General features: G+C 45.9%; 1 protein-coding gene across 5 annotated transcripts in view; it reads left to right on the top strand.

Moving 5' to 3' along the window:
• Window positions 1-12275, top strand: part of LOC139277360 (acylamino-acid-releasing enzyme-like) — an 89135-nt gene that overhangs the window by 31132 nt on the left and 45728 nt on the right. For all 5 annotated transcript variants that reach the window (XM_070895722.1, XM_070895723.1, XM_070895720.1 and 2 more), the window contains exons 9-10: window positions 482-522; window positions 2168-2289. In XM_070895722.1, coding sequence (XP_070751823.1) covers window positions 482-522; window positions 2168-2289 — 163 coding nt within the window. The remainder of the gene's footprint in view (window positions 1-481; window positions 523-2167; window positions 2290-12275) is intronic.

The following is a 12275-nucleotide window of genomic DNA, read 5'->3' on the forward strand; positions in this document are numbered from 1 at the left end:
TCCCCACTGGATCTATCGGAGCAGTACATTCAATAATAATGCTGTGTAGAGATTGAAAGTCAGCTCTTTAATGTGTGTGATACTTGCCAAAATTAGCTCAGATTTCATAGTTATCAACAGGTGTAAAGCCTTCCAGCATTGTCACCTCAATCCACCATCTGATGCACACCAACAAATACAGGAGGGACAAAAAGATTGAATTGTATTTCTTCCCTCTGCTTCTTACTGTGCCATGTATCATTTTCTGGCTTAAACGACACTCAGACACCCTTCTTCCAGGATTTTGCCAATGCTGTTCTGTAACTTGCCATGGTGAGAACAGTCTGTGGTGATGCTTGATGGGAACCCATCGTGTCTGGAGACTCGAGGGTGCAAACTCAATGATGCAGTATGTTGGGGCCTCACAGTGCTGTATGTTTCTATTTTTTAAAAATTATCAATGTGTCACTTACCATTTTGCCTTGTTTTGTTTCTACATCAGATCAGCGCTATACTGTGTGGATCTAATCGGGAATGAATGTCGTAAGTGATATTTCTCAGTTCCCTTGTGCACTTTGTGTCCAGTTCACCATGAAACACTTTGCAGTTTCAATACGATTACTTCAGTGTAAATGAGTCTTCTAGGTACTCATTAAGTCCCAGTGTAACTCATTCCCAGGTATCCGTTATTTCCAGGTGTCCATTAGTCCCAGTGTATCTCATTCCCAGATACCCATTATTTCCAGTATAACTCATTCCCAGATACCCATTATTCCCGTGTAACACATTCCCAGGTACCCATTATTCCCAGTGTAACTTATTCCCAGGTACCCATTATTCCCAGTGTATCTCATTCCCAGGTACCCATTGGTCCCAGTGTATCTTATTCCCAGGTATCCGTCAGTCCCTGTGTATCTTATTCCCAGATATCCTTTATTCCCAGTGTAACACATTCCCAGGTACCCATTATTCCCAGTGTAACACATTCCCAGGTACCCATTATTTCCAGTGTACTTATTCCCAGGTAATCGTTATTCCCAGTGTAACACATTCCCAGGTATCCGTTAGTCCCAGTGTATCTCATTCCCAGGTACCTATTGTTCCAGTATGTCTCATTCCCATTATGTCCAGTATAACTCACTTCTATGTACCCGCTAGCCCTAGTTTAACTCACTTCCAGTTACGCGTTGGTCTCCATACAATTCACATCTCGGTACCTGTTAGTCCCAGTATAAGCAATTCCTAGGTACCTGTTCCAGTATAACTCGCTTCCATGTACTTGTTAGTTCCCTTGTAATTCAATTCAGGTACAGGTTGGTCCAAATGTACCTCACTTCCAAGTCTGTGTTAGTTCCAGTGAACATAAGAAATATGAGCAGGAGTAGGCAATACGGCTCCTCGAGCCTGCTCCACCATTCAATAAGATCATGGCTGATCTTCGACTTCAACTCCACATTCCGTGCCGCTCCCCATATCCCTTCATTTCCTTAGAGTCCAAAAATCTGTCGATCTCTGAATGATATACTCAACGACTGAGCATCCACAGCCCTCTGGGGTAGAGGATTCCAAAGATTCACAACCCTTTGAATGAAAAAATGTTGCCTCCTCTCAGTCCTAAATGACCGAGCCTTTATTCTGGGACTATGCCCCCTGCATCTAGATTCTCCAGCCAGGGGAAACAACCTCTCAGCATCTACCCTGTCAAGCTTTTGCAGAATCTTGTATGTTTCAATGAGATCACCTCTCATTCTTCTAAACTCCAGAGAGTATAGGCCCATAATCTTTCATCCCAAGAATCAATTTAGTGAACCTTCGTTGCACCTCCTCTAAGGCAAGTATATCCTTGTTCAGATGATGAGACCAAACTGTACACAGTACTCCAGGTGTGGTCTCACCAAAGCTCTGTACAATTGCAGTAAGACTTGCTTACTCTTGTACTCTAATCCCCTTGCAATAAAGGCCAATGTACCATTTGCCTTCCTCATTGCTTGCTTCACCTGCATGTTAACTTTCTGTGTTTTATGTTCAACTCCCTAATAGGTACCCAGTACTCTTTCCCTCTATCCTCCCAATCCCCAAATTATCTGGATGCATTTATTCACGGCAAATTGGATTGCTTGTGTGCCAGAGTGTATTGTAATTCTGCTTGTGAAAACATTCTGAAATTGCTGATTTTATCTTTTCACAGAGCAGATTTCTTCAGGAATAAATTCTGTACATTCTCCACGCCTTAGTCCTGACCAGCGTCACATTATCTACCTGGAGGGTGGCAATGTTCGGACCCACCATCAGTGCTACAGCCTGTCCTTGGTTAGTATCCTCCTCGATGGCTCTAATTTATTCCAGAATGTTGTGAATGAAGAAAGGCTTTACAGTTCTCTACAATATCAGAAAACATCTGATATTTAACTCCATTACTCAAAGAACAATGGTTCCAGGTTCCTTCCAGAATGGAGCACTCCGAGAGGCCCGCCTATTTTTTAGAATAAAAAAAGCGCCTAAAACTTAATTCGCGATTCTCTGAGTCCAGCAGGCCTGGTTCACAGTCAACACAGCGCTGGGGGTGGAGCTACAGCCCTGCGCCAAAAAGAGTGCCGGCAGCTGCGTGCGTGCGCAGTGGCTCCTGGCCCTCGAAGCGCGTCCTGTCTCCGGGCAACCCTATCCCTGGCTGAAGTGGCCTGCCTACCTCACCGTCCCTCACCTTGCCTCGTTGCCACTGCCCTTATCTCCTCGGCAACGGGGCCCACCCAATCAGCAGCTCCTCGGTGGCGGGCCCCTGCCCAAACACCTCCTCGGTGACGGGCCCCGCCCGACCAGCAGCTCCTTGGTGGCGGGCCCCACCCGAACACCTCCTTGGTGGCGGGTCCCACCTGAGCACCTCTTCGGCGGCAGTGCCTGCCCGAACAGCAGCACCTCGGTGGCGAGCCCCACCCGAACGCCTCCTCGGTGGCGAGCCCCACCCGGACGCCTCCTCGGTGGCGAGCCCCACCTGAACGCCTCCTCGGTGGCGAGCCCCACCCGGACGCCTCCTCGGTGGCGAGCCCCACCTGGACGCCTCCCTGGTGGTGGGCCCCACCCGGACACCTGCCCGGTGGTGGGGCCTGCCCGACAGCTCTTCGGCAGGCGATTGGAGGGCTCCCAGTGCTGCAGTAGGTGAGTAGAAACTTTTAATTATTTATTGATTGATTTTTTATTTTTTATTAATTGGTTGATTGGTTGATTTATTGATTTATTTTATCATTTATTATTGATGATGGCTCTTTATTGGTAAAAGTGAAGTGTTAATGCTTTGTAAAATCCCCGAACTTCCCTTCCCTCCCATCTTTCGCTAACTGCGCCTAATTTATAACATAGAAACATAGAAAATAGGTGCAGGAGCAGGCCATTCGGCCCTTCGAGCCTGCACCACCATTCAATAGGATCATAGCTGATCATTCACCTCAGTACCCCTTTTCTGCTTTCTCTTCATACCCCATGATCCCTTTAGCCGTAAGGGCCATATCCAACTCCCTCTTGAATATATCTAACGAACTGGCACCAACAACTCTCTGCAGTAGAGAATTCCGCAGGTTAATAACTCTGAGTGAAGAAGTTTCTCCTCATCTTGGTCCGAAATGGCTTACTCCTTATCCTTAGACTGTGACCCCTGGTTCCGGACTCCCCCAACATCGGGAACATTCTTCCTGCATCTAACCTGTCCGGTCCCATCAGAATCTTATATATTTCTATGAGATCCCCTCTCATTCTTCTAAACTCCAGTGAATACAGGCCCAATCGATCCTGTCTCTCCTCATATGTCAGTCCTGCCATCCCAGGAATCAGTCTGATGAACCTTCGCTGCACTCCCTCAAAAGCAAGAATGTCCTTCCTCAGCTCAGGAGACCAAAACTGCACACAATATTCCAGGTGAAGCCTCATCAAGGCCCTGTACAGCTGCAGTAAGACCTCCCTGCTCCTATACTCAAATCCCCCAGCTATGAAGGCCAACATGCCATTTGCCTTCTTCACCACCTGCTGCATCTGCATGCCAACTTTCAATGACTGATGTACCATGACACCCAGGTCTCGCTGCACCTCCCCTTTTACTAATCAGCCGCCATTCAGATAATATTCTGCCTTTATGTTTTTGCCACCAAAGTGGATAACCTCACATTTATCCACATTATACTGCATCTGCCATGTATTTGCCCACTCACCTAACCTGTCCAAGTCACCCTGCAGCCTCTTAGCATCCTCCTCACAGCTCACACCGCCACTCAGCTTAGAGTCATCTGCAAACTTGGAGATATTACTCTCAATTCCTTCATCTAAATCATTGATGTACATTGTAAATAGCTTGGGTCCCAGCACTGAGCCCTGCGGCACCCCACTAGTCACTGCCTGCCATTCTGAAAAGGACCCGTTTATCCCGACTCTCTGCTTCCTGTCTGCCAACCAGTTCTCTATCCACATCAATACATTACCCCCAATACCACGTGCTTTAATTTTGCACGGCAATTTCTTGTCAAAAACCTTTTGAAAGTCCAAATACACCACATCCACTTGTCCACTCCACTAGTTACATCCTCAAAAAATTTAAGAAGATTTGTCAAGCATGATTTCCCTTTCATAAATCCATGCTGACTTGGACCGATCCTGTCACTGCTTTCCAAATGCGCTGCTATTTCATCTTTAATAATTGATTCCAACATTTTCCCCACGACTGATGTCAGGGTAACCGGTCTATAATTCCCTGTTTTCTCTCTCCCTCCTTTTTTAAAAAGTGGTGTTACATTAGCTACCCTCCAGTTCATAGGAACTGAACCACAGTCGATAGACTGTTGGAAAATGATCACCAATATATCCAGTATTTCGAGGGCCACTTCCTTAAGTACTGTGGGATGCAGACGATCAGGCCCTGGGGATTTATCGGCCTTCAATCCCATCAATTTCCTAAACACAATTTCCTGACTAATAAGGATTTCCTTCAGTTCCTCCTTCTCGCTAGACCCTCAGTCCCCTAGTATTTCCGGAACGTTATTTGTGTCTTCCTCGTGAAGACAGAACCAAAGTATTTGTTCAACTGGTCTGCCATTTCTTTGTTCCCCATTATAAATTCACCTGATTCTGACTGCAAGTGATCTACGTTTGTCTTCACTAATCATTTTCTCTGCACATATTTATAGAACATAAGAACATAAGAATTAGGAACAGGAGTAGGCCATCTAGCCCCTCGAGCCTGCTCCGCCATTCAACAAGATCATGGCTGATCTGGCCGTGGACTCAGCTCCACTTACCTGCCCGCTCCCCATAACACTTAATTCCCTTATTGGTTAAAAATCTATCTATCTGTGATTTGAATACATTCAATGAGCTAGCCTCAACTGCTTCCCCGGGCAGAGAATTCCACAGATTCACAACCCTCTGGGAGAAGAAATTCCTTCTCAACTCGGTTTTAAATTGGCTCCCCCGTATTTTGAGGCTGTGCCCCCTAGTTCTAGTCTCCCCGACCAGTGGAAACAACCTCTCTGCCTCTATCTTGTCTATCCCTTTCATTATTTTAAATGTTTCTATAAGATCACCCCTCATCCTTCTGAACTCCAACAAGTAAAGACCCAGTCTACTCAATCTATCATCATAAGGTAACCCCCTCATCTCCGGAATCAGCCTAGTGAATCGTCTCTGTACCCCCTCCAAAGCCAATATATCCTTCCTTAAGTAAGGTGACCAAAACTGCACGCAGTACTCCAGGTGCGGCCTCACCAATACCCTATACATTTGCAGCAGGACCTCCCTGCTTGTACTCTATCCCTCTCGCAATGAAGGCCAACATTCCATTCGCCTTCCTGACTACCTGCTGCACCTGCAAACTAACTTTTTGGGATTCATGCACAAGGACCCCCAGGTCCCTCTGCACCGCAGCATGTTGTAATTTCTCCCCATTCAAATAATATTCATTTTTACTGTTTTTTTTTCAAGGTGGATGACCTCACACTTTCCGACATTGTATTCCATCTGCCAAACCTTAGCCCATTCGCTTAACCTATCTAAATCTCTTTGCAGCCTCTCTGTGTCCTCTACACAACCCGCTTTCCCACTAATCTTTGTGTCATCTACAAATTTTATTACACTACACTCTGTCCCCTCTTCCAGGTCATCTATGTATATTGTAAACCGTTGTGGTCTCAACACCGATCCCTGTGGCACACCACTAACCACCGATTTCCAACCCGAAAAGTACCCATTTATCCCGACTCTCTGCTTTCTGTTAGCCAGCCAATTCTCTATCCATGCTAATACATTTCCTCTGACTCCGCGTACCTTTATCTTCTGCAGTAACCTTTTGTGTGGCACCTTATCGAATACCTTTTGGAAATCTAAATACACCACATCCATCGGTACACCTCTATCCCCAAGCTCGTGATATCCTCAAAGAATTCCAGTAAATTAGTTAAACATGATTTCCCCTTCATGAATCCATGTTGCGTCTGCTTGATTGCACTATTCCTATCTCGATATCCCGCTATTTCTTCCTTAATGATAGCTTCAAGCATTTTCCCCACTACAGATGTTAAACTAACCGGCCTATAGTTACCTGCCTTTTGTCTGCCCCCTTTTTTAAACAGAGGTGTTACATTAGCTGCTTTCCAATCCGCTGGTACCTCCCCAGAGTCCAGAGAATTTTGGAAGATTATAACGAATGCATCTGCTATAACTTCCGCCATCTCTTTTAATACCCTGGGATGCATTTCATCAGGACCAGGGAACTTGTCTACCTTGAGTCCCATTAGCCTGTCCAGCACTACCCCCCTAGTGATAGTGATTATCTCAAGGTCCTCCCTTCCCACATTCACGTGACCAGCAATTTTTGGCATGGTTTTTGTGTCTTCCACTGTGAAGACCGAAGCAAAATAATTGTTTAAGGTCTCAGCCATTTCCACATTTCCCATTATTAAATCCCCCTTCTCATCTTCTAAGGGACCAACATTTACTTTAGTCACTCTTTTCCGTTTTATATATCGGTAAAAGCTTTTACTATCTGTTTTTATGTTTTGCGCCAGTTTACTTTCATAATCTATCTTTCCTTTCTTTACTGCTTTCTTAGTCATTCTTTGCTGTCGTTTAAAATTTTCCCAATCTTCTAGTTTCCTACTAACCTTGGCCACCTTATACGCATTGGTTTTTAATTTGATACTCTCCTTTATTTCCTTGGTTATCCACGGCTGGTTATCCCTTCTCTTACCGCCCTTCTTTTTCATGGAATATATTTTTGTTGAGCACTATGAAAGAGCTCCTTAAAAGTCCTCCACTGTTCCTCAATTGTGCCACCGTTTAGTCTGTGTTTCCAGTCTACTTTAGCCAACTCTGCCCTCATCCCACTGTAGTCCCCTTTGTTTAAGCATAGTACGCTCGTTTGAGACACTACTTCCTCACCCTCAATCTGTATTACAAATTCAACCATACTGTGATCACTCATTCCGAGAGGATCTTTTACGAGGAGATCGTTTATTATTCCTGTCTCATTACACAGGACCAGATCTAAGATAGCTTGCTCCCTTGTAGGTTCTGTAACATACTGTTCTAAGAAACAATCCCGTATGCATTCTATGAATTCCTCCTCAAGGCTAACCCGTGCGATTTGATTTGACCAATCGATATGTAGGTTAAAATCCCCCATGATTACTGCCGTTCCTTTTTCACATGCCTCCATTATTCCCTTGATTATTGCCCACCCCACCATGAAGCTATTATTTGGGGGCCTATAAACTACGCCCACCAGTGACTTTTTCCCCTTACTATCTCTAATCTCCACCCACAATGATTCAACATTTTGTTCATGAGAACCAATATCGTCTCTCACAACTGCCCTGATATCATCCTTTATTAACAGAGCTACCCCACCTCCTTTCCCTTCTTGTCTATCTTTCCGAATTGTCAGATACCCCTGTATGTTTAATTCCCAGTCTTGGCCACCCTGCAACCACATTTCTGTAATGGCCACCAAATCATACCCATTTGTAATGATTTGTGCCGTCAACTCATTTACTTTATTTCGAATGCTGCATGCGTTTAGGTAGAGTGTTTTAATACTAGTTTTTAAAGCATGATTTTTAGTTTTGACCCCTCCTGCAGCCCCTTTATATTCATACATATTGTCCCTTCCTATCACCTTGTGGTTTACACTTACCCCAGTGCTACTCTGCTCTGTTGCCTCCTGTCTTTTGCATTCTTTCTTGGGGTCCTGTACATCTGAGCTCTCACCCACCCTAACTAGCTCAGAGTCCTCTCCTGGGTTTCGAATACTCCTTGCATTGAGGCACCGAACTTTCATGCTTGCCTTTTTATTACACTTTGACCCTTTAGAATTTTGCTGTACAGTGGCCCTTTTTGTTTTTTGCCTTTGGTTTCTCTGCCCTCCACTTTACTCATCTCCTTTCTGTCTTTTGCTTTTGTCTCCTTTTTGTTTCCCTCTGTCTCCCTGCATTGGTTCCCATCCCCCTGCCTTATTAGTTTAACTCCTCCCCAACAGCACTGACAAACACTCCCCCTAGGACATTGGTTCCGGTCCTGCCCAGGTGCAGACCGTCCGGTTTGTACTGGTCCCACCTCCCCCAGAACCGGTTCCAATGCCCCAGGAATTTGAATCCCTCCCTGCTGCACCACTGCTCAAGCCACGTATTCATCTGAGCTGTCCTGCGATTCCTACTCTGACTAGCTCGTGGCACTGGTAGCAATCCCGAGCAATCAGCTAAATCCTGAGGTCCTACGTTTTAATTTAGCTCCTAGCTCCTTAAGCTTTTGTAGTCAGTTTTTATGTTCCCAGCAAGCTTCCTCTCATACTCTATTTTCCCCCTCCTAATTAAACCCTTTGTCCTCCTCTGCTGAATTCTAAATTTTTCCTTGTCCTCAGGTTTGCTGCTTTTTCTGGTGACTTTATATACCTCTTCCTTGGATTTAACACTATCCCTAATTTCCCTTCTTTGCCACGGTTGAGCCACCTTCCCTGTTTTATTTTTACTCCAAACAGGGATGTACAATTGTTGAAGTTCATCCATGTGATCTTTAAATGTTTGCCATTGCCTCTCCACCGTCAACCCTTTAAGTATCATTTGCCAGTCTATTCTAACCAGTTCACGTCTCATACCATCGAAGTTACCTTTCCTTAAGTTCAGGACCCTAGACTGTGACTTAACTGTGTCACTCTCCATCTTAATAAAGAATTCTACCATATTATGGTCACTCTTCCTCAAGGGGCCTCGCACAACAAGATTGCTAATTCGTCCTTTCTGATTACACATCACCCAGTCTAGGATGGCCAGCCCTCTAGTTGGTTCCTCAACATATTGGTTTCGAAAACCATCCCTAATACACTCCAGGAAATCTTCCTTTACCGTACTGCTACCAGTTTGGTTAGCCCAATCATATGTAGATTAAAGTCGCCCATGATAACTGCTGTACCTTTATTGCACGTATCCCTAATTTCTTGTTTGATGCTGTCCCCGACCTCACTACTACTGTTTGGTGGTCTGTACACAACTCCCACTAGCGTTTTCTGCCCTTTGGTATTCCGCAGCTCTGCCCATACAGATTCCACATCATCCAAGCTAATGTTCTTCCTTAATATTGCGTTAATTTCCTCTTTAACCAGCAACGCTACCCCACCTTCTTTTCCTTTTTATCTATCCTTCCTGAATGTTGAATACCTCTGGATGTTGAGTTCCCAGCCTTAGTCACCCTGGAGCCATTCTCCGTAATCCCAATTGTATCATATTCGTTAATAGCTGCCTACGCAGTTAATTCGTCCACCTTATTACAAATACTCCTCACATTGAGGCACAGAGCCTTTAGGCTTGTCTTTTTAACACACTTTGTCCCTTTAGACTTTTGCTGTATTGTGGCCCTTTTTGATTTTTGCCTTGGGTTTCTCTGCCCTCCACTTTTACTTTTCATTTTTCTATCTTTTGCTTCTGCCCCCATTTTACTTCCCTCTGTCTCCCTGCATAAGTTCTTATTCCCCTGCCATATTAGTTTGACCCTCCCCAACAGCACTAGCAAACATCTCCCCCTAGGACATTGGTTCCGGTCCTGTCCAGGTGTAGACCGTCCGGTTTGTACTGGTCCCACCTCTTCCAGAACCGGTTCCAATGACCCAGGAATTTGAATCCCTCCCTCCTGCACCTCTCTTCAAGCCACGTATTCATCTTAGCTATCCTGCAATTCCTACTCTGACTCGCATGTGGCAGTGGTAGCAATCCTGAGATTACTACTTAGAGGTCCTGCTTTTTAATTTAACGCCTAGCTCCCTAAATTCAGCTTGTAGGGCCTCATCCCGTTTTTTACCTATAGCGTTGGTACCTATATGCACCATGACAACTGGCTGTTCACCCTCCTCCTCCAAAATGCCCTGCAGCCGCTTCAAGACCCAGGGAGACAACATACTATCCTGGAGTCCCGATTGCGGCCGCAGAAACGCCTATCTATTCCCCTTATAATAGAATCCCCTACCACTATAGCTCTCCCACTCTTCTTCCTGCCCTCCTGTGCAGCAGAGCCACCCGTGTTGCTATGAACTTGGCTGCTGCTGCCTTCCCCTGATGAGTCATCCCCCCCCCCAACAGTACCCAAAACGGTCTATCTGTTTTGGAGGGGGATGACTGCAGGGGACCACTGCACTACCTTTCTTCCACTGCTCTGCCTGATGGTCACCCATTCCTTATCTGCCTGATTAACCTTCACCTGCAGTGTGACCAACTCACTAAACGTGCTATTCACGACATCCTCAGCATCGCAGATGCTCCAGAATGAATCCAAGCGCAGCTCCAGTGCTGCAGTGCGGTGTGTCAGGTGCTGCAGCAGGATACACTTCCTGCACATCTAGTCGTCAGGGACACTGCAAGCGTCCCTGGCTTCCCACATAGCACAGGAGGAGCATGACACTTGTCTGGGCCCTCCTGCCATGAGTTAACCTTTAGATTAACTTAATTTGGCAACAATGTCAAAGGTTACCTACTGATAAGGAAATAAACGAAGAAAAAAAAAGATTAAATACTCACCAATCCACCAGCCAATCACTTACCTGCTTGGCTGTGACGTCACCCTTTGATTTCTTTCTACTTCTTTGTTTGCCTTCTGCCCCTGACCCTGCATCAGCTGGCTCCTCGACTGCCGCTGCTCCCGAACTCCCGAGCCTTTTATAGGCCTCCTTGATCTCTCGCCTCCTCGATTGCCGCTGCTCCCGAACTCTCGGCTAAAGTGTAGGCAAGGTTTTTCTGAGCGTACAAAAATCAACACTTACTCCGTTCTAAGTTAGTTTGGTGTAACTTTTCGCTGTCTAAACTTGTAAAACAGGTGTAAGTGGCTCGTAACACCCTCTTTTGGAAAAAAAAACTGTACTAAAACAAAACTATTCCAACTAACTAGCACTGGAGCAAACTAAATGCTGAGAATTGCGATTTCTAAGATACTCCATACTAAACTAGTTGCTCCAAAAAAATAGGAGCAACTCGAGCCGAAACTTGGGCCCTATATTATATAGTTTTAAGAGCTGAACACTGTTACCGTAGAATTTAACCACAGGAGTTATCGGCTTAAAGCTTCTAGTGGCTCTCTATTTTTATTCGAGGCTGAACTTGCAACAATTATAATAATTTTAAAAATCAACAACACATATCGGGGGAAAAATTCAGGGCATTTATGCCTCCCGTTAGTGCCTCGGGGGCGCTAATGGGGTGAAAACAACTTTTCGCCCTGGTGCAGCACTGCTAACGTCTTCCGGGAAATTCTGCGGGAGTTTAGTGGCACCTCGCTTCTCTACTCTGGAGCGAAAATTCGGTAGTGCCCAATGCAGCTGGACCGGGCGATGCCAGCGACAGCTGCAGGGGGCGTGTACTGGGCTGTAGGCCGCTCGCGGGGCGAAATTTAAAGTGAGGGTGCCGATTTCAACATTTTAAAAATGGCCGACTTACTGGTCGTGGCTTTCTTCCTGTTGGATTGCTGCTGCCACGCTCCCTGGTGGTCCAGGGAGGGCCCCGTTTCTCCCCCGCAGAGTCGGCAGCTTGACGCTCCCCTTTAATGAACAGGTGGGCCCTGTCTATATGGCAGCGCTACGTGTCCCACTACGTAGTGCTGTGCCCTTCTTGATTATTACTGCCCCGCTCATGTCCCATCGAGCAAGTGGAGTGCAATATTTTACGCTCCACTTGCTCTCGGGAGTGGTAACCCGAATATAGGTCGCGGGGCGGGACCTCCGCACCTGGCGCAGGATCTCCCGCCTCGCGGCTGTTACCGCCCCAAACGGGGCGCTATGCAATTTTGCC

Source organism: Pristiophorus japonicus, chromosome 12 (genome assembly GCF_044704955.1).
Source record: "Pristiophorus japonicus isolate sPriJap1 chromosome 12, sPriJap1.hap1, whole genome shotgun sequence".
NCBI classification, from domain to species: domain Eukaryota; kingdom Metazoa; phylum Chordata; class Chondrichthyes; family Pristiophoridae; genus Pristiophorus; species Pristiophorus japonicus.